This window comes from Brachyistius frenatus, unplaced genomic scaffold (genome assembly GCF_029030835.1).
Source record: "Brachyistius frenatus isolate BFR_SWC_R1_liver_20210118 unplaced genomic scaffold, ASM2903083v1 Contig_190, whole genome shotgun sequence".
Taxonomy (NCBI): Eukaryota; Metazoa; Chordata; class Actinopteri; family Embiotocidae; genus Brachyistius; species Brachyistius frenatus.
Window position 1 is genome coordinate 306,654 of NW_027210789.1, and position 23,311 is coordinate 329,964.

At 41.4% G+C, this 23,311-nt stretch overlaps 2 protein-coding genes across 2 annotated transcripts in view; one reads left to right on the forward strand and one right to left on the reverse strand.

Annotated features, from left to right (window-relative positions):
- tnn (tenascin N) overlaps nt 1–23,311 on the forward strand; it is a 169,000-nt gene that overhangs the window by 9,970 nt on the left and 135,719 nt on the right. The gene's annotated exons all lie outside the window — the stretch shown is intronic.
- The window catches only part of eif2b3 (eukaryotic translation initiation factor 2B, subunit 3 gamma), a 30,828-nt gene continuing 7,806 nt past the window's right edge, over nt 290–23,311 (reverse strand). The window contains exons 4-12 of the mRNA XM_069718366.1: nt 19,706–19,865; nt 19,380–19,491; nt 12,780–12,869; nt 10,158–10,294; nt 9,673–9,863; nt 9,246–9,308; nt 8,828–8,976; nt 4,994–5,097; nt 290–531 (exon numbers count right to left, since the gene is read on the reverse strand). Of these exons, the coding sequence (XP_069574467.1) occupies nt 479–531; nt 4,994–5,097; nt 8,828–8,976; nt 9,246–9,308; nt 9,673–9,863; nt 10,158–10,294; nt 12,780–12,869; nt 19,380–19,491; nt 19,706–19,865 (1,059 nt within the window). The 3' untranslated portion in view covers nt 290–478. The remainder of the gene's footprint in view (nt 532–4,993; nt 5,098–8,827; nt 8,977–9,245; nt 9,309–9,672; nt 9,864–10,157; nt 10,295–12,779; nt 12,870–19,379; nt 19,492–19,705; nt 19,866–23,311) is intronic.

The window sequence follows — 23,311 nt, forward strand, 5'->3', positions numbered from 1 at the left end:
TCACCCCTCCCACTGCTTTTTCTCTCCATCTCTGGTCTTCAAAGCTGCACAGTGTGCATGTGTAAACATCCATGAACATTCAAACGTGTACGAGCCCGCGCTCCTCCCTCTGGAACAGCGAAATTAAGTAATTGAGTCCCAACGTTAGGAGACGGTAATGATCTGACAATAACTAGTGCGGTGCCATGGTTGCTAAGGTCTACCTCATACTGACAATCAAACAACACCCCTGATTTGTTAAATATGTAAAAGATGCTGAACAACGAACAAATGAACAAAAACACCAACATACTGAGTCATGACTTTAAGCCGACTTGTGTTTATTTGGACACGATGTACAAAAAGGCCTACGACAACAGTGTAGAGCTGTCAACAGCGTCCAGGCTTCCGATTGGTCAGTCAGCTGGGGAATTAGTTGTCCTCCGTCTTTCGCTGCTCTTGGATTGGTTAACCAGGCGACGTCTCTCCTTTGTGAAAGTTAGATCTCCATCAGCTGGTCTGTTCCAACGATGACCTCGTTAGTCCGCTCAGCTGAAGCAGAGAGAGACATTTACAAATGAAAGAAGAAAAAACAGATTACGTCAATAGAAGTCTTTGCAAGTCCAACTGTGGTGCTTTTTCTGGTTGAAAGTCACACTAAGTTTGTTTTTTAAAATGTTTTTCTAAGAGAAAACAAAGCTGTATGACTCTTGAGGGCGATGAAACCTTCCCAAAACCTATTAAATATCAAAATGTGTGATGCACAAGTTCCAGCGTGTTGCGAACCAAATTAACCAATTCTCCATCATCATTTCTTACCGACGCATGTTGCTACACGAGGAGCTTTATCTTGCACACGACTCGAAGCAACGCGCAAAAGCGCTTGTGGACGTGTTGGCTTTAACAAAAAAATGAGGCGTGATCGGCTGCATTGCTATCTTGAGGCAGCGTAAAAGCAGTGACCTGGTCTTCAGTCATCGCCGCAGTGGTTTCTATCATTTCAAGGGCACATTAGTAAGAAGTGTAATATGGATTAGGGTTAGGTACGTAACGCACGTACGCTCGCAGCAGCGGACAAACATGCAAATGATGGAAAATAAACACACGATAACGCGCGAGATTATTATGGTCTCCATTATTCTGCTCAGGCTGAGCAGACCCGGTCCCTCTGCAGAGAAGTGTTCTTTCCTTCAACCTGGCAAATCCATCGTTGCAATAACCATCTGCTGTGGAGCAAGTGCACCCGGCTTTTTAAAGCCAATGGAAGATGACACTCTTTACTTCAAGTTACGCCTAAAAAACACCTTTCCCACACACACACACACACACACACACACACACACACACACACACACACACACACACACACACACACACACACACACACACACACACACACACACACACACACACACACACACACACTTACTCTCTGATTATCTGCAACTAAACCAGCGAAAGTGAATTTGAAAACACCCTCCATCCCTTGCACCGTGCAGTCATCGTTAAAACGTCAATTCTGCCATCTGCAATATTATATGGGGTGAAAATGAATTGCAGTTATTCGTGGACGGAATACAAATGTAGTGCCACTTTTCAGTCAGGATATTTTCAAGGCAGATCGGTTATGACTGGAAAGAAATTGCCGGTCGTTGTTAAAAGGTCATTTCACAAAGTATCTTGACTTTCAAATCACATATGCTGCTGAACAACTGTATCATAGCCTGCAGAATGTGAAAGCTGGGTGCCAAACAGCAACACAGCGTTTTAAGTACAGGCAGTCAGAAAACTAAATCGGGAGAAAAACAAATCCTCAGACGTGGATGTGGTGAAGATTCTGATGGAGAGTGTGGTGGTTTGTAGTAATACAAATTGTTGTTGGGGGAGGGGGGGTTCCTTCAAATCTTGAATGTCAAAGACTCAAATAAATGATCAAGGAGAGTTTTTTTTATTTTTATTTTTATTGCAATTGGCAGGCAACTTCAACTACCTGATGCAGGAAGTGAAATATCTCTTCTGTTCGAAACGTTAAAGCTAACAAGTAGTTAACAGAAATGGGAAAACCTATTAAGTATTTTCTGCATATTTAATTTTTATACCATAATAAAAATGAATGGAAAACAATGGCTGGAGTGGAGTTAATGGGCTAAAACATCCAGCGTACGATATGAGATCGGTCTTAGTTCGCCTTGACCGCTACCTGAACCTCACAAAAAGAAACCCACGATGCTTGAAACTGAGCTGCCATATTTTGCTATCTCTTTCAACCAAAAGCTAGTTTTAACACGAGGAGCGCAGCCACGACTCCTCCATGCATCTCTCTTTCCCTCCATCTCCGAGCACCGGTACTGATCCAAAGCAAACGGTGGCAGAGTTATGTTCCATCCGCAAAGACAGGTTTTAGTGTGAAGGAATCTCGTTTTTCAGAACGAGCTTATCCTCTGCTGTGTGGAGGGGAGGACAAATGGAGCATGGGACAGCGGGAGAGGGAGTGACGGGAGAGGGAAAAAAGGGAGGAAAGGTTACACAATTCTGGCCACATGATTTGTCCTTAACGGTTTGTAGATGTACCAGCACCATATGTTCGGTATATAGATATTCCTCCTGCTGGGACAGAGAGAAATACAAGGAGCCGGTCCTAACGCTTAACATCTGAAGGCAGAAAATATTGAACGCAACTCTGGATTCTTTTCTTTGCAACTGGCCAAATGTCGATAAACCTGTCTTTAAATGTTACTTGAGTGCAACCTAAGACCAGAGCAACGCGTCATTATCTTGAAGAGACTGTGGGAATACGTGGAAAGACTGTGGCGTCTATCTGTAGTATCTGTCTATGTACGGCTACTGTATTAATGCATGCTTATGCGAGTATCATAAACCGCCCAGACGATAGGTATGTATCTTTTAAATACCCACACCTGATGTATGCCTGTGCTGTGCTGTGTGCTCGCGCGTGTGTGTGTGTGTGTGTGTGTGTGTGTGTGTGCGTGCGTGTCTAACTGTCAGGGTGGTCCTTAGCTGCTAACAGCTTCAGCAGCAGAGTGGGTGTGTAATGTCTTTAGCAGCCGACAGTCAGCCAGCTAGATCGGTGGCGAGAGGCAATCTCGCGCTTTCTTACAATTCAAAGCAGAAGAGAGAGAAAGTAGGAGTGAAGTATCACAGAACAATCTGTGATCTTATCTGCATAAACAGACCGACTGGTCGAGTGAGTCGACCACTCTTTCACCGCTGTGGAAGTATTTTTTTTTTTTTTTTAGTACAGGGTGGGGGTGTGGGGGGGAGGGGGAGGGGGGCTACTTGAACAACACTTTTTAAAATCAAATTTCAACTAATTATTTCAAATCTATTCAAGTAAAAAAAGAATGCATGTTGACTATTAATGTATTCTACCGACACATGACACTGGTCAAACAGATTTGTAATGCAGTTCAAGATTATGAGGACAAAAAAAAATTGGGAAAATCAAAAAACAAATCAAATCAGTGTTTCGGTCTGTTTTTTTTTTTTTTTTTTGTCTTTTACCACTTCATTTCTAATCGATCTTAATTGCTACCACATGTATGTCAAAATGTGCCAAAAAGTTAATGCGGCAAATTATTATAATAACAAACCATTCCCTGATTCAAGGACCTCTATGGCTGGCTCATTCCATTAATGCTGATGCTGATATTTATGTTTCTACTTAATAATGGAATCAAAGTGTTTTATTCTGATTATATTTAAAAGGCATCTGGAGGAAAAACTTGCAGTTTTGGGCTATTTCAGTAGATTTGACTTCAGTTCACCGTATATAGTGTTTTAAAGTGTCTATTAAAGAGACAAACCTCCCGTGTGTGTGTGTGTGTGTGTGTGTGTGTGTGTGTGTGTGTGTGTGTGTGTGTGTGTGTGTGTGTGTGTGTGTGTGTGTGTGTGTGTGTGTGTGTGTGTGTGAGATGCCTTTATGTGAGACAAACAACAAGACAGACATTACGAGACAAAGATTCATATAAAAAGTGACTAGAGTTTTGCTGTTGTGTGACTGATCTTTGTCGATACAGTTATGTGTTCAATAACATCATCGTAGCCACTGGACGACATGGGGGAAAAAAAAAAAAAAAAAAAAAAGATGACGCGAGATCAGATTTGTTGCAGCGCTCGCTCACTGGATGCTCCAAAAGGCCTGTTTCCAACATTTTTAGACAAGTTTAGCTCAAATTCACACTGTTGTTACTTAGAGCACCCTGTTGTTCACTCAATTAGGCTGCTCAGTCTGGTAGCCGAGCTCGCTCTCTCTTTCTCTATATGCAAGAGTGTGTGTGGCTGGAGGCCGCTGCTGTTGAATTCCGGGTGGTCCTGTTCTGGCCCTGCTCTCTAACCTCTCCATCAATGTGAGACACACACACGCGCACGCACACACACACACGCACACGCACACACACACACACACACACACACACACACACACACACACACACACAGCTAGCTTTGGGGACAAGAGGATTAAGGAAATAAAAAAATAAAAATCTCGGACAAATCAGACTCCAGAATGAAGAAACTTTCCTAGTTGGCTCGAACGCTTGGCACTTCAAAACGGATACCACACACATACATTAACACCTTATCTGAGTCAGCTAGAGAAGGGCTGCAACACAAAGTCTGGACATTACAAGCTGATAGAAAGCTGCTGCTCTGGATGGTGTTACAATGTCAGATGTTTCTGTTATTTTTTTTTCAGCTCCGAGTTTGTACTCCTCCTTATGCAACATCTTAGCTTTATTGAAGCCATCTAATATCCCAAGAACAAAGAATCAGTGTGAACTTTGAAGCCGTGACGAGTGAACAGTGTTGAAAAAAAATGGGAACATTTGCAAGTATATGGTTGTGCAATATGATTGGGAGGGAGCGAAGCATTGTGTGCCAATGAGAAGAAATTAAATATGACGCTAAATCAACAGAGCAAAGTAATAAGTGGGAATAAAACATTTTAGTGGCCATTTTTTCGATGAGTGCGTGGGTTTGTGCTGGTTGGTCTCACCCTCTGGTTCAATCCGCTGTCCATTTCCCACCAGACAGTATTTAAGGTCTGCTCCTCGGCCAATAACAGCATTGCTGCAGATCACGCTGCCCTGGATATTACATCTGGAAATCAAACACACAAATCCTATTAATTTGAGTTTTATTATATTTATAAATTCACATGTCTGCTGTTGACTATATTTCTACAGAGGTGCCCATTCATGCACCATTGAGAGCTAAAGAGTCTGCAGGTTTTCATTCCAACTAATGAATGAAAACTTTAGTTATTTAGTTACTGATTGGTCATTTCTGAACTGGAATACAGCACAGTCTATAGTTTCTGAGATTAGACAAGCCAGTTCATTTCAGGGATAAATCAAGCATATTTCATCTTAAATTATCCTCAAAATACAAAATGTTGAATGAATTACAGCCACTCAAGAATAATATCCCTTTTATGGATTCCCGAACCCCCTCAGCACCTGCAAAGGGTAAATCAGTGCCTTATTAGTGTTAAAAGGTTATTTTTCAACCCAGCTCTTTGCTCTCTGGGTCCTTATGTACACACCGGCACACACAGCAAAGAACATTCATACAGCACTGGGAGCTGCCCAGTACAGGCACAACCTCCCACAGCTGGCTGCTGAGCTTCTTCACTTCCACCACCGAGTGCCACACCGAAGGTTACACCGACAGACGCATCGGAGATTCTCACACCTGCTCTGAAAACTCAAAAATATCCAATCAACTGACCCTAATGAGATGACATTAGCGCAGATATTAAGTACTAACAGCAGCACACACTGTGTGCACGCGTGTGTGTGTGTGTGTGTGTGTGTGTGCGCGTGTGTGTGTTCAGATGCTGTTGGCCCTGTGCTGTAATCCCACCTGAGCTGGCAGTGCCAACCCACCGTGCATGCTCACATTCAGCCAAACCATCACCATAAAATTCTTGGAGAGAGACACAGACAGTCTTGTGTGTCCTGCGTCGACTAACCGTGAAGGGCGTGTATGTGTAAAGTGTGTGTGGGATAGAATACGTGTGTGTGTGTGTGTGTGTGTGTGTGTGTGTGTGTGTGTGTGTGTGTGTGTGTGTGTGTGTGTGTGTGTGTGTGTGTGTGTGTGTGTGTGTGTGTGTGTGTGTGTGTGTGTGTGTGTCAGTCAGTAGCTCGGGAAGCCCAGTGGAGAACACATGTTGGTCTTGCCCAGGCAGTGACGCACACACACTTGGCCCTCTGCACCTCACACACAGACAGGTTTGTATTGGCCCATTCTATTCAGGTGGTTAGGCCTGGAGGGAGAGCGAGAAAAGAGTGTGTGAGTGTGAGTGAGTGTGTGTGTGTGTGTGTGTGTGTGTGTGTGTGTGTGTGTGTGTGTGTGTGTGTGTGTGTGTGTGTGTGTGTGTGTGTGTGTGTGTGTGTGTGTGTGTGTGTGTGTTTAAGTGACTACCTAGGAGGTGGCGGTGGTAGTTGGTGATGGGAGATTACAAGATTCAGAGTTTTGTAACATTAGAGAGAGGGAGAGAGAGAGAGAGAGACCACCAAAGAAGCTGCGGAGCTGAAACACCACTAATTACTAACACCAGGGCTCCTCCTTGCCATGACCCCCCCCCCTCCCATCCTCCTTCTCTATCACACACACACACACACACACACACACACACACACACACACACACACACACACACACACACACACACACACACACACACACACACACACCACCTCCTGTGCCAACCCCCCTATAAAGTTGACCCCTACTATCCCCCTTCCCAAACACGCAGCGCTTTGTCAACAAGCTCTGGTCAGCTCCAAACAAAGAAACCAGAAATGCGAGGGGTTTCTGCGACATGGCTGGGGTCTGCTAATCCCCTCATACTGGCTCTTTCTTTCCTTCTTTCTCCTTCCTTCTTATGTCCTCAAAGACAGGAAAGAAAGAATTGCAATTTCTTTCTTGCGTGCTAGCTTGCTTTCCCCTCGCTTCTTTCTTCCCTTCTCCTGTCTCCCTCATTCATACCATGTCTTTGTGCGTGCACCTACATGGGCACGATGAGGGTCCCCATGCCGGCTGGCCGGGGTCCCTGAAAGGCTTAAGAAGAGATGGCGAGAGACAGAAAGAGAGAGGAGATGGTGTGGAGGCCTTGATGGAAAGAAAAGAGAGGGAGGAGTACGAAATTGAGATAAAAGAAAAGGAGCCTGTGAATTAGTGCATTAAAGCCTGGACTTGAGGCCAAGACGATTCTCTTTCCACCAAGATTTCTGGCTAAGAGACCGAACAGATCAATCTACATGCTAATTCTACAGTAGCTACTGTTGCTCTCTGCACAAGCCCTCTTTGTCGCAGCAAAGCAGTCACTTCTTTGCACTTTAACTACTGGCTACTACAGTTGTGACCAATCCTAAACGTTGCTCATCATGTTGGATCCCGACACGACCAGGGTTTATTTGTCAAATCGTATTTACAGTATCTGCCATGTTCTGCATTGACCTTCTGTGTTTCCTCAACCAAGGTGGAGGTGTTCCTGCTGTGATATTTCTACTGAAAAGGAGTTCAAATACAGTAAAAAAATAAAATAAAATAATAGTAGAACAATTTGCTTTGTTGATTCCTAAAAAGAGAAGCAGCCCATTTGTAAGATGTTAAGCACTTTCTTTTGGCAGTTTCTTTTTTTTGCTGTTGGAAACTATGTCAAGGGATAATAACAAACAGCCACAGAAACAAACAAGAACACATTATACCAGTGCTACATGGAAACAGGAAAGTGAATCCCACTTGCGAAGATGTAACCACAAATGTCCACTTCAACCTGCTGTTGAACGACTCATTACAAAGTCATGCTGTAACCTTTCAGAACAAAGACAGTCAAACTGAAAACAAAGAAAAATAACAGCGAAACCTAATAAATGACTTCACAGATTATCAAAATGGAAACAGACACATTGTTGGCTTTAGATCGGTTGACACTGATGAAACTCATTAATTAATCATTTCAGTGCTTCTTAACTCCCCATGAGAATTCTCTATATTAGCCCAGACTGGCTATTAGTGAATACAGCAGGAGTACACCATTCAAACCCTCTTGGTATTCCATAAATTCGGCACTCGGTGGGAAACTGGGTAGAGGCGAGTAAATTAGGGGCAAAATGAAATATATGGATGTTGTGTGTTTCACTTCAGCAGCTTTGTGTTTGTTTGGAACCGGTCTCTGGCTGGCTGCACACCAATAGATGCATTGTTAACTCAGCGATCCCTGTTTGACCTCACAGAGCACAGAAAACAAAACCTGTTACATCTCCTATCAACGGACACACACACACACACACACACACACACACACACACACACACACACACACACACACACACACACACACACACACACACACACACACACACACACACACACAAGCATCTGCCCACCACACACACACTATTTGCACATGGCAGCACCTAGAACAAGGCATACCATTGCTTATATAGGTAAACACCAAACAGTGTCAACAGAAGAAAAGTTTGGTCATTTTTTTTAATAGTTAAGACTCAGCACATTAATGATTCTAAAAAATGTCTAGTTATGTAGAAATATAAAAATATGAACAGAGATTAAAGCTGTTTTTTTTTTAAATTTTAATTTGAGATGTTAACTTACTAACCATTGGTTTGTCACACAGCATGCATGTACTGACTGAGCACTTCAAATAAGCGAGAGGATGCCAACATTGAATTCATAAACATGCCTTCAAGGTGAATTTTTTTTTTTTTCATATTTAATTGTGTTCACAAAAGCACTTCAAAGTGTTCTCAACAAGTGTTAGCTTGCTCGTGTGTGTGTGTACAGATGTGTGTGTTCTCACCCCTCCTCGATGGTAACCCCATGCATGATGATGGAGTTGGTGACTTTGACCTTCTCCTTTACTGTGGTGGAGTTTCCGATAGTGGACCTCTTTATGGACGTCTTATCTGCTACCTGACAATGAGCTCCAATGATGCTGTCCGATCCCATCTGAGGGCAGAACACAAATATTACTTACACAGAGACACACACACACACACACACACACACACACACACACACACACACACACACACACACACACACACACACACACACACACACACACACACACACACACACACAAAAGCGACAGTGAAGATAGGTGTCATTTATTAGGGACAATTAACAAAGCTGCAAACTGAGAGGGAAACACACGGTGTCTCAAACATGGGAAAAAAAAAAAAAAGAATAACTATCTGCGTGGGGATTATATTTACCTGACATCTCTCAGAAATGACAGCAGATGTGTGAACTGCTGGCTCCTCAAACAGCTTTTGAGCCTTTGCAGCGCCAAGACAGAAGAAGGGAAGGAAATATGATCCAAAAACATCCAGGAATAATAAAACGATTGATTGAAAAACTAGAAATCAGTCTGATGCAACTCGGCCACGAGGAGAACAATCAAAAGAGTACACGATGCTGAGTAAGGATGCTTTTGTTAAAACTTAAGATATCAAGGTAAAGAATGAACATTCATGTTCAGCGAAGTACTGCTGCTGCAGACACAGTTTTGTGCTGAGAAAAAAAAGCAGAAACTATACAAAATGGTAGACAAAAAGAGAAACAGTGTGCAATATAATTATAGCACATGTATAGTGAGTGAAAATGTGCCGTGAATGCACAAAAGGCTGATGTGTGACTCACCAGTCGGTTTGCTTCTATGTAAGCAGCTAGAGTGTTGACACGGCAGCACAGGCCCTGGTCCATAATGTGAACGTAGCAGCGCAGCTTTCCTCCATGGTAAGCCTCGCTCATGTCACCACGGTGGTCATTCCAACAGGAGCGCTCCTGGGCCAGCTGGAGGAGAGGATCGTCCGGTGATGAGATGAGGAGCTCTGGACAGTAAAAGAGAGGCAGGAAGAACAGAGTTGGAGGTTGAAATGACACAGAAATGTGGTCATTGGAGGTTTGCGTGCGTAGGATAGGCAGTGTTGTCCCTATTTCCTCAACTTGTTATGAGGTGGAACTCGGTGTGCACTTCAGACAAAAGCCGACTGTAAATGTTCTCTAAGTTGATGGTGCACGGGTATTATCCAAAAGAAATTGAAATAGGTTATAGTGCTGGGACTACTGAGTGTTGTTTTTCCTCCGATTTTGATGCAAGAAGTTGTTTAAGTGCAAACAATAACCATGGTTCGTAGAGCTGTCATTCTTCCTCTGGGTCTGATCCTCTGCATCGTCCTTTATTTTCTGACTGTTGGTTGTTTTGGAAAACTGCTTACGCACCAAATACGGTACCAACTCGCCACGGATTGATGAGATGGACCTAAGAAGAGAAAAGATACAACGAGGTTTCAGCACGTCACACAAGTCAGTTCATTCACTCTTTCCTTTAGCTGCTGCGGTTGAAACCTCACACAGCCAAGTACACAAAACACGACTGTCTCAGTAAAGTAATAATTAAGGGAGTGATGCGACTATATCGGACCCACAATTGTGTCAATGTCACCATGTCTATTTATTTACACAATACAATTATATGCACATAGAGATTATCTTTTACAGCAACTATTGTGTGACATAATCCTTAAAAACCTTTAGTAACAGCAAAGAGAAAGTCCTCTGTATAATTACATGTGGTCAGTAATGGTCAAATAAACTAGTAAAAGAAACAACAATGGAAAAAATATGCAGTGAATGATGTGGAATGGAGTTCTTGATATCGAAAGCAAATCTTGTAAAAATGTCAATTTTGGTTCTTCTGATGACTTTCAAAATAAAAGCAAATATAGCCATGCTTTCAAGTCGGTCTCTCTGTAAACAACGAGGTAAATATCCTTGTCGTAATTTCTTTCCCCTCTTCCTTCCTTCCCACTACTCCCTTGTGTTCCTCTCCACCACCCCACCACCCGTCCACTTGCCCTCTCTTACTTTCTTTTAAAGGGAGATTAGAATTTCCATCTGAATGACAGGAGAAAAACAACAGTTACTCTGTCTATTTCTCTCCTTGAGCAAGAGACAGAGAGAGAACACTGAGGAGAAAGGAAGAGAGGCAGAGAGGAGCCATGAAAAGAAAGTCCAAGAAAAGGGCTGAAGAAAGAAATGAGTCATCAAACAAGAGAGATGATATATGGTGGTGGCAGAGGGTGCATTCGTGATGCAATGATGTCAGATTTATATCTACATCTCTCTGGCAAATTACTGCGTTCAAGAGTGTTTTACGTCACGGTATAGATGAGTAAAGGGTGTGTTTGTTGGCTGACCCAAAACTATTTTGGTTCAAAATGGTTAACAGCTCAATGCTGTTTCTGAGCTCCAAAACCTGTGTGGAGTGCATCTGGATCTATTCCCGACATAATCGAGCATGCTTAATGCTTTTTACTGTACTTTTTTTTTTTTAATTGTGCTTCCGCAGATATTTTTCTTCAAGCATGCACATAAAAGCAGTAGTTGTGATAGGAAAGGTGAGGTGAGATGTCATCTGAGGCAGACATGGTCACATCTACACCTACAAATATTTTCAGACAATGCGAGTATGATTGTGGCATTTGCGTTGCAAAAATGTAACAGCTGACATGTTGGAGCTTATATATTATTTACAATATCTGCACTGCTCACATAGCCAATCCCATCAGTCCATCTGTGCGAAGAAACATTCAGCTTTTTTTTTTTTTTTTTTTTAAACTTGCTGCATTGGTGATCTCTTGCATTCTTACAAAAAAAAAACAACAACAAAAAAAACCGTTGCATTTAAGAAAGGTAAGCGCAACAATGAGTTTTCAATGTGTCTTTTCCAAAGCACGCAAGGGGATGGGATCCTCGACAAAAAAACAGCTCACTCAGACAGATTTTCAAATTGACCAGTAACTCTATGTTTTCCTTATTTCTATGGTAGTTATGCTCCCTCTAATTATTAGCTTGCACTGTAAACACAACTGTACAGCAGAATTGAACACATTCGCTTTGGAAATTAACAAGCTGTTTGAACCGTGTTACTTCAACCATGTTTGGGAAATTTGTTTGACTTCATATATCTTACATTTTCTAGTTTTATGGAGGAAAGGTTCTGCTCTACAAACAAGGTGAGTGGATCTTAGAACAAATGAAACTAAAAATAGTGAAACTGACATGGTTTTAGTGTAATGAAGCACAAGTGCCGTGTTGTGTGTCACACCTAATAACGCTTTGGCTTTTTTGAAGAAATTGTATTTTCTTGATTCCTGTTGTTCTGGGTTTTGTACCCTCATGGTTGAAATGCACTTATTGTAAGTCGCTTTGGATAAAAGCGTCAGCTGAATGAAATGTAATATAATAACGAACTGTCTCATTACCGTAATACCATTAATACCAGCTCGCGCGGCAAAAGATTAAACACGTACTGATACCACATAGATCCTTTCATTTTTCAGATTCAACCCAGGAGCATCGACTCTGGCGGTTACAGAAGGCTCCCTGTCACACTGCTACACTTCAGAGGCTAAAGGCCTAACAGCCTGTCTCAGTGGCACATAATAAAACAAATTAACACCTCGCTAGAATACCCTGCTAACAGAACCTTTCAAAGCCTTACACACCATGTTACCATGTTTCACACTTGCTCCAGATTAAGCACTGACTGAGCGTTCATGTCGATGTGACTGTGGGGGCGTATGCATGTACTTCTTGTCCACAAATAAGTGTGTTAGCTAATACCTTTAATAGTGTACACACAACATTTTCAAATAATTTTTTACAAATTCGAGGCTGAAATTCAGCTATTTCTCTGTGTAAATGTTAATTCGTTATTAGTCAGAAATTAGTGAAGAACTCACTTGTTTTCTGCGAGAAAGTCCACCACTGCTTTTTTCAGACAATAAAGGTGAGCGTCCACAAGGCCTGTTTTGATGTGCATCCTGGGATGTCTGCAGGCAACAAAGAGAAACACACAGACAGAAAGAAAGAAACAGAGAGTAACGTTATATCAAAGTTATCCTTCTACAGCTTCATAAAGTCATCTTACTTTGCAAACAGGTTTCAAAATTATATTTGTCTCTATAATCCACATGATGCTGTAAACACACAAAGGAAAAGAACACACGAGGCTATTCATTTGTAGAATCCCACCACACTGCGTGCATGCAGCAGTATGAACAGCTTCACCCGGGCTGCTGCTACCTGGGGGTACAATTCGCTTTGATTCTTTTCATCACCTGCTGTTTTCATGTTTTATGTTTGCGTCTCATTTACTGAAGCCACTTTTAAATTTACCTTCCCTTTGCACATAGGACGGGAACATAAAAGTCAGAGAATGGGGACATCTGTCTATTGTCCTCTGTCAGCTACCATACATGTCGCCCCGCAGAGCTGCTGCCGTGAGACAGGTTTATGTTGACTGGGGGCGGGGGTGGGGGGGGGGGGGGGGCACATGAGAACAGACACCCACCCATGCATGCACTCGTTCACATATGTATTCGCGTACGGAGACGCAGCGGCCCGAGTTTGAACATGACATTTACGAAGCGAGAGCCAAAGAAAACCATGTCATTCTTCAGGTTTCAATAAACACATCCATCCTCACTGCCTCTCTGTCTACCTATCCTCCTCTTCCTCTAAGCTCTCAATCATTACATAATAAAAACTGTGGGGTGCATTGTTCCTTAAAAGGACCATACCAGTGCTTACATGTTTTAGCCCATTTATTACAAATCATATATACCTCCCATTACCGCAAACCATTTTTCAAAGCATGCTGTAATGGTTTAGATTTTTTTAAGCTGTAAAAGCAGATTGAAGTCTGGGTCTCATTATCACACAACAATAACGTAACCTTGACCAAATTAAAAGCAGACATGATGTTCACTGTTCACAGTGGTGTTCAGATCTGATTTATTATCCCACACTGGAAGGAATAGAAACTAATGGTAACTAAAACAACTCTTCCTCGAAGTGGGTGTTACCAAAATATTCATGCCAACAAAGAAGTAATACTAAAACTACTTTTAAATGGTAAATGGACTACACTTATACAGCTCCTTTTCACCTTAGTGGTTTACTGAGCGACTTACAATTTATGCCTCTCATTACCTTTTAACTCTCACGCGCATGCTCACATACAAGGTGCCCGCCTGCCATCGGGAGCAACTTGAGGCTCAGGGTCTTGCCGAGGGACACTTCGGGTCGTGGACTGCAGAATCCAAGGATTGAACCACAAACCCTGCAACTAGTAAGCTCTACCACCGCAGTCGCCCTCTTTATCGTGCTACAGTTTTTGTTCAGAGCTGCGCTTGCTTATCAAACGTGCAATGTGTAACAAATAACAAAGTCAGTCAAATTAAAGGAGAAAATAGTTTACAAAACTCTCTCTTTAAAGTGTTGTGTCACCAGGAATTGCCAGGAAAGCCTTGATTCTTCTTGGCATAGATTCTCTGACACGCTGCTCGGAGGTTGAACACCATGAACCCAAGAGATATTAACTCATTTGATATTTTATAGTCACCTCATAAATGTGTTCCTCCTATTGTGGATTGTGTGTAGCACTTGTTAACCAACCTATGTCCCTGTCAATAGCAGTAGTGTGAATACATGTCGTGTCAGTAACATTGTCAGTTAGAAAACTGGCAGCATAAACAGGAATGAACATGAAAAATTCTTTATTTCTGATAAAACTGGATAAAGTTAAAGGATTTTTGCTTTAATACATACAGCTAATATTCAAGATGAACAAAACAAAACAGCAATTGGGATTTATAAATAAATTAATAGCAAGAAAAATATATGGCAAAATGGCATGAAAACTGAATGAAATGTAACTGAATTTTTTTCTTTTTACTTCACTCCATCTTCTCTTTCATCAAAAATTCTTCTCCACAATGATCTAGCTTTCTCCGTTTCTGTCTTTAACTTTCTCTTCACCAGGTTTGCAGTAACTACAGTGACTCAGGAGGATTTCTTAGTCACACATATTTTACAACCAGATGCTGAAAGGCATAAATCAAACCGAGTGCGTGTTCGTCTGCGTAGAGGTATTTTCTTCAAAAGCATAAAAACACATGTTCGTGTGGACACACACACACACACACACACACACACACACACACACACACACACACACACACACACACACACACACACACACGCTCTGTGGGTGTTTGTCAAATGTATTTATTCACACAACATTTCCCAGGTGGATGCCTCTGTGCATGTATCATGGGCATAAAGTAAAATTTATGGGAACACCCAGTATGTGACATTACTGCTCGGCACCTGCAGGTGGGCAGGAGACAGAGACTTGGATAACTGGGTTACGGCGAGGAGTGAAAGTTTGTGTGCAGGTGTACGAACCGGTGCCCCGATAAGTTGTCGAGAAAAGGCAAAAGAGGCTGTGCGGGACTTCAGGAAAATACAGTACTGTAGGTACAGTAGCAGTGAGGTCTCACCATAAAGTGCTACTTCTGACAATTATTACGGTCCGGATGAGCACCATAAAACTACGTTAAGTATTACTGAGTGAGGTTTAATACAAAAACAAGCAAAACACTAGAGCTGCAACAATTTGTCAATTCATCAATTAGCTGTGCGGCAGAAAACAAACTATTTTGATAATCAATTTATCGTTTTGAGTCCATTTTTAATAATAATAATTAAAAAAAAGCAAAAGTTTCAGAATTGTGACATTTTACAGCATTTTTTTGACCAAACAATCAATCGATTAATCGAGAAAAGAATTGACAGATTTATCGATAATGACGACAATTGTTGGCACATGCAAAGTTGCTTTAATCTCCTATATTGTCATAGACAGATAGTTTATAGTGGAATCACTAGTTCACATGCTCAAAGACAAGCTGGATGTGATTATTTTCGTACCAAGATTTGCCACTGTGCAGAAAACTGCTGGAAAAACCAAAGGCCGTTTTTTTGTCATACAAACAGTCTAAAGCCAAAACACGTTTAGTTAACTTTTAAATCTAACAAAATAGAAGCAGCTAATTCTCCCAAATATGACACTGGAACAAAGGTATGTTTGACATTATTAGTTGATTATATTCTACATAGCGCGTGATTCATTTTTGTCGTTTCATTTTTAGGTACAAGTTTAGACTTTTTGCAGAATCCAACTACAACAAACATCTCAGATTTCCCAAACAAGGGTAAACATCTTTCCTTTCCTGACAGCAGTATCATGTGATTTCTGGTTGCTGCAAGTGCTGTAGAGTTCGCTGTCGAGGGGAGCAAGAATTTAGTGCCTCTGCAGGCAAGGATGACTCAGCCTTTGGATTAATGGTTGAATACTAAAGTACCACTAAAGTCCTCAGTGGGAGAGAGGAGTCACATCTCTCTCGCCCTCAAACACACACAAACACACACACGGTATAATGTCTTATTTAGTTACAACTAAAACCCCACAGCGGACGGTGAGTCAGACGCAGCAGAATGACTGTTAATACCCTCATTAGTCAGGTTTTCACTACCGAGCCAACGAGGCTGAAGGGCTTACGACTTATTTTAGGGCATTCAACTATTGCCTCCAAAACAAAATTTGTGTGATTCCCTTAATATTCCACTCGCCTAATAGATGCTTTCTTATTCGGGCTGACTTGCATATTTGAACATTTGTAAGAAGCTTAACGTGCACATGGCCCTGCTGCTGTAGTCGGGGTACTCTGTCAAGTCCTGCATACTCACACTCGGTATGTGAGGTCCCAGACAGCTATATATTTTTTGTTTAGTTTAAAAAAAAAGAAAGAAAAAAAAAAGACAAAGAATTCTAAAAATATCACATTACAGTTTCCCGGAGCCCAAAGCATCATTGCAGTATTTACAAACAGCCCCAAAACACAAAGATACCAGAATTAGGTGCTGGCTTTCAAGAGCTGCACGTTCAACCATATAAAACAGAGAAAGATGTAAATCCTCCTCTTTGAGAAGCTGTAAACTGCATATGTTTGCCATTGTTGTTTAATAAATGAGGATTAATCAATCATTAGAATCTCAGAATAGTCTGATTAATTTTCTGCCAACTATCTCATGTTGAAGTATCAAAAATATTGAAGACAGGTTGAGGGAAAAGAGAAATGTCACGCTGCCAATTCATAAAGAAGTATTAACATAAGAACAAATATCCAAAACCTTAATAAACCAAATACACAAAAGAATTTCTAAATGAGAAAATTGTATTAACGGTGCTAATTGACTTAGTGCGAGGAACAGTACATAGAGTTCTGTGTAGTCACAATCAATGCAGTGCAATTTGTATTGCGTTAATGTAATCCTGCCCTTTTGTTGTACAATGGAAGTTATTTAATAGTGGAAAGGTACAGGATGTGGTATTTGTGTTGATTGGGTTCCAGCCCCACTGTCTTCTGCCATCATTGCTAACAGATGCAACTAACTTCTGGTCCAATATCTTAAAGGTCACTGCAGTTAAGATATGCGTCTCAAGAATCTGATCTTGGCTCCCTCAGCTGCCCTGCGAGTTTTCCTTTATTTGGATTGAAAACCTACAGAAACGAAGTAAAGTGTACTGGAAACTTCAGCGGTTCAGCTTGAATCTTTCTTGTGATCTGATCATTTCATATTTTAAATCACCAGATTAATACAGTCAACCATGTCTCCAGGCTTGCGACTAAGAGGTTCTGACAGGTGGAGCAGTAATGTACGAGGGGAAGCTCCGCAGGAGTCCTTTCACACCGTTTAAGCGATTTCCAGGTCAAACAGTCTCACATGTGCAGAATGTTTTGAGCTAACACGTCAACCATGTGGAAAGCATAGAGAGAGGAAAGGGGAAAACATTACAGAGGCTGTGGTTGAACAAGGACGGATGGATGAAATAATAGATGTTTGCTTGTGTGGCGGGAGGCACAGAACAAAGGAGAGATGGCTGAAATAATATAAGAAAAGGAAAATGTGACTAAGACAGAGGCAGTTTTTAAAGAACAGCAGGAATTCAGGAGGTGCCACATTATCTGGCACACTGTTTCATGTCTTTGCTGATTCTTATTGAAAATAATCAATAATATTTGCACACTTGAACAGTGGGTTGATGGGCCCTGAAAACAGTCAGTTGCTGTGAATGCTTTTTCAGCACGAAAATACTCAAGTGCTGATGGTAAATGTCGGTGTGAACATGTTTCTCCAAGGAGGCTCAGTGCGCGCATTTAAAACACACAAGATGCATCACAAAGGAAGAAACCTATTGTGTTTGTGTGTGTAAGTTTGTGACTTTTGACTGGCTGTTCCTGGATGTTAATGTTTAAAACAGTCAGATCTTGTAAAACTACCTACTGGTGCTTTACAGAAAGCCAGAACTCTGGGATTTCTTCTGTTCATCGCTGAGCCAATGTATGTTGATATATATATATATATATTTTAATATCTGTTTTGTGTGGTTGTGTGACACGTGCATGTATAAATGATCAGAGGTGATTTAAAAGTTGTAAGTCTTTCATTGTGAGCTATAAATGTTTAGCTATGGGCTCGATGTGTTTCCATAACACTGTGACAATGTGTGACTGTTTTCCCTCCATCAATGTCCGCCTCGAGGCTGCGTTACGTGTTCCTGTGTGTGTTCATATAAGCATTTCTATGTTTGTAAGAAAAGACAGAATGTGTGTGTGTGTATGTGCGTGCGTGCGTACGTACGTACGTGTACGTGTGTGTGCGCGTGTGCATGTGCGTGTGTCTCTCAAGAGTTCCCTGTGCAGGGAAGCATGCGAGCAGCTGCTCTGGCCCCCCTCTTATTGGCCAGAATTTACAGTGGCTTTGGCTCCATGAAGTATTTACGAGATCCCAAAACACCCGCTCTCACACATACGAGCATTTTAGGCCTCAGAAACAAAAACCTACCTACAGTACTCTTCCTGTAACAAAAATACCACACACCCACCACAGAACCTTACACACACACACACACACACACACACACACACACACACACACACACACACACACACACACACACACACACACACACACACAGACTCTGATTAGAAATCTAAACATCTGCTCTGCCAAGGCTAAGAAACTACAGATGTTATTAGAGCTTATTTACCATCAGTCAAACCCCAAATACGGATCTAAACGCAGTGGAACGACAACCAGCAACAGACAACACGGGGTGCAGGTTCAGCAACTTACACGTAAGCTTTGGCTGATAAAATATGCTGTAGATAGTTGTCATATTAACAGGTGGAATTGACTTCTGAAGATTAAAAAAAACAACAACAACGAGTCTGTTAAAAGCCGGGGATCATTTCTATCGAGTGAACATAAAAACGTCTCTTCCATGAAACGTCGGAAGAACAAAGCAGAATCAGACGGGATTGATTATTCATGTTATAATGCATGTATAATTGTTCATGTCATATGCGTAACTGAACATAATAAGTTAGAAAGGAGTAATAACATTTGTCGTCACCCTTTCTTAGACTTACTTCCTCATGATGGACTTCCTTACTGACAGCCCGTCCTCCAGATCTGCCTCATTGGCCATGAAGAGCAGCCTCTTTCCTGACTGATCGACGCCAACAAAGTCCCTCTGCTCAGCTTGGGAAAAAACACATTGTATGGTATTAATACAGCATAATAGTAGGTCACATATTTCACAACTTTCCTTTTTATTCTGTATCCAAATCATTGCAGTTTTACAGTTGCACAGAAAAAGAAAAATGCAATGCATAAAAATGATTTTCTGCGTGCACCAATCATGCACATCACAGCAGATGTTTTGTAGTCTTATCTATTACGATTTTCCTGTTACCCGTCTTTTTCTTGCCCTTCTGGCCGGGGACCGTCTCTGTGAATTCATGGGCTTTACTCATTAGCATGGCCAGCGTTGCATTGTGGGCTCTGAACAGGTCGACCACCTCGTGAAGTGCCACGTCTGTTATCAGGTCACAACTCACCACCAGGACGTCCGTCTTCAGAGGAAGGTTGGAGAGAGAATAGACAGTCAAGCCAGTTATGATATGGCAAATTATCAGTAACATACTGCAGCTGATGTGGTTTGATGACTTTGACAACATTTACATGGAACCTGATAGTGCAATTAAAAATAGTTTACAGGCAGAACATCAGGATCAAAACCACTCGGAGGCAGACGAGGGACTTTTAGCAGAATGCAGGTGGGAAAAAACAATAAGGCGATCTAATGTCTCTCAGTTGGTTCAACTCTGTTGTTGGATGGTGTGCCAGCGGACTGATCATCCATTTGGCTGTATAAATAATGCAATATGTAAAGTAACACCAGAGCAGTCCACACAGTCAAAGAACTAAAAATCACAGTTGTGACATTACTGAACCTTAAAGGTATAATACATTGGAAAGTGATACGTATTCATTAATGACACTACAAATACCCATGAAATCCCCTCTTGTGTTGACTTTTCAGCTTGTGTGAATGATCACTCATCTCTCTGAATAAAATAAGTGCCCAAAGTAAATCAACCGTGTGTTTACATCCAGATGTGTGTATTTTCAAGTCTGGCTCATATTGCTATCATATCTTTATCACACCATGCTCCTTCCGGGCACTGACAACATCACATAACTTCCTAGCTTCCTCTTTTACCCTGAACAATGAGCCATGCAGGCTGGATTAGAGAAACATTGAGCACTTTTTGACTATCACAGCAAAACAGAGAAAACCGGCACCTTGTTTTTTGATTTCCAAAACTCAAATGATAAAAAGAAAACGCTTCATCATTTGTTGACAGGAAGGAGAATATTCTTTTAAAGTGTCATCCTCCAGAGATTATTTACATCTTAAACTGCTGTCAGTATTCCAGCTATTTAACAATGTGTAAAGCAATGCTGGCTTTAAACTACAAATAAATACACAACCTGTAATTTCCAATTGACAGATCAGTTACTCAAACCCAACATCAGTCATTTTAACTGGCCTCCACTGATGTTACAAGTCTGCAGTGTGTATGTATGTTTACAAGTGGGTGCGCCCACATTTGTGGGTCTGTGTGCGGTATCCATCTGTCTGTCCAGTGATGAAGGCTGTCAGCATAGGAACTAATCCCACCATTAGCACCAGCAGCTTTAATGACAGAGACATCTTTACTCTGTCTGTGACACGGAGGAAAGAGAGCCTGAGATAGGAGCAGGATTAAACAGAGGAAGAAAAACACAGGAGCGAATAATCTTTAACTATTGTTGAAGGTTTTCATGGAAAGTTCCTCTGCAGATTTCAGAGTTCATAATTCAACCAATAAATATAAATTCAACGCAGTAGAAAAACAGCACAGACTTGAATGTTCTCACCTCCATTCTTTACAATGACCGCAGTGCAGCCCGGTTCGAGTTCTTCTACCTACTGTATTTTAAATGTCCCGTAAACAGAGTTGCATCTGGTAATTATTGTTGATCCTTGAAACAATCCTTGCTGGGGTTTTTTGTGGGTTTTTTTGCATTTCACTGATAATTATAAGGTCCAATCTAGAGTTGGTCCATGTCTATTAAACTGGCGTATGATGATGTCAACAGTTGACCATGGCAATGACTGTCAGCCATCGGCACAATCGCCCAACCCTAGTCCAAATTGCTGCTCTTTCTGGGTCTCCCTGTGCACTTAACGTGAGCAATATGGCCTTAAATAATATCACAATATTTCAGGGTATTTTTTGTTAATATTACAAAATATGAAATATTATGTTATTAATAACTTTAAGAACATATAACTACAACAAAGTAGTTCATAAATACTTTTTTGTTGCCATTTAGAGAGGTAACTTAATTCCCGTTAAATTGACAACCTGATTTAATTAGTCAAAAGTATTTGCTTTGAGTTGTATTAAATATGTTTTTCAATGGATCAAATGCCAATTTATGTAACATGTTATGAAATAACCTTATGAACCTCGGAGACTTGCTAATAGTTTAACTGTCCTCCACTGCAGGAGGAGTACTAGTGTAAACAAAAAGATGCATTTTACGATGTTTCAGAAAACGCACCCATTACCTTAAAAGGCTACACAGTGCATGACGAACAATAAATTAAGAAACTGCCACAGTCCAGTACAGCACCAAACATCCTTTTCTCTGTCTTTTTTGTGCAATAACATAATTAAGAAAGGGTCTGATTTAATTCTTAATAGTGACTATTAACATTTGGCAGAGCACCAAAGAATTAAAGAACTCACTTGAACGTATTAATAATGTGAATAGCAGTTGAGTGTAGTTCTGTGTTTGTGAGTGTGTGTGTGAGGGAGGCAGTATCAAGAGGGATCAAGGGTCGTGCAGTTGACCTGTATTTAACTCCAATCATAACCTGGTCTGGACCTGGCGACAGGAAGCTGCCACAGCAAAGCCGGAGGTGTCTGCAGGAGATCTACAGCCACCGAGACTCTGACATCTTCCAACTCTCCTTTCCCTCTATCGCACACTGACGAGCTTGCGCACATGTTCCGAAATGGCGCGCGCACGCGCGCGCACACACACACACACACACACACACACATAAATGGACAAAAAGTGCTTGTGTAGTCCACACACGCGCTGACACGCACTCAGAGGCGACAGCAGAGTGGAGTCAGCTGGAGAGACAGAGACACTTTGGCCTTTCAACAGCCAGGATCACTGGACAGGTCAGGACCACACACACTGATGCACACAAAAACACCATACACAGACACGTACTTGTCCCTGTGGTAGCTGACTTCAATCCAGAACTACTGTTTATACAATCTCAACCCACTTTAAGGAAACTTTCTTTTTATGTACCGTGACTGTTTTCCAGCTTTTGTTTTCGACCAACTTTTAACAACGTGAGTACCAGTGATTAGGCAGTATGTGATAATCTTCTGTCTGTTCAGTCAGTATATGGCTGCTGTTTACAACTCTGTCATTAAGGGGTTTTAAGTGTGCAAGAACTTACTAAATAAGAATTCAAGAACATATCCTACATACAATATACGCCATCATGACAATATTTGCCTCGAGAAAAAACTCTGAATGTAACAAAATCAAATGTTTTTTTTGTCCTATACGAGGGTGGGTCAGAAATTTCAGAGACAGCTCCTGTTGCGTGCGTAATGCTGCACAGCGCTGTGACGTGCACAGAGAAACTATAACCTTTGTGAATCCAGGTTTTGGCACTCAATCAAAATCAGCACCTGAATTACACACGTTTTTGTGAGGAGTGGTCTGGTGCATTAAACCCTATTCACATTCAGGTTTCTTCAGCGATCAGTGAGGCTGACTAAGTGCCATGACGCTGAAGTGTTTGTTCCTAAATGTGGTTTCAATACTGGTTGAGATGGTGAAGCTACATAGAGCGACACAAACCGTTGTAGTCACACTGAAGACAGCGCAAGAACAATGCTTTATATATATTTATATAATATTGGAAGAAAAATCA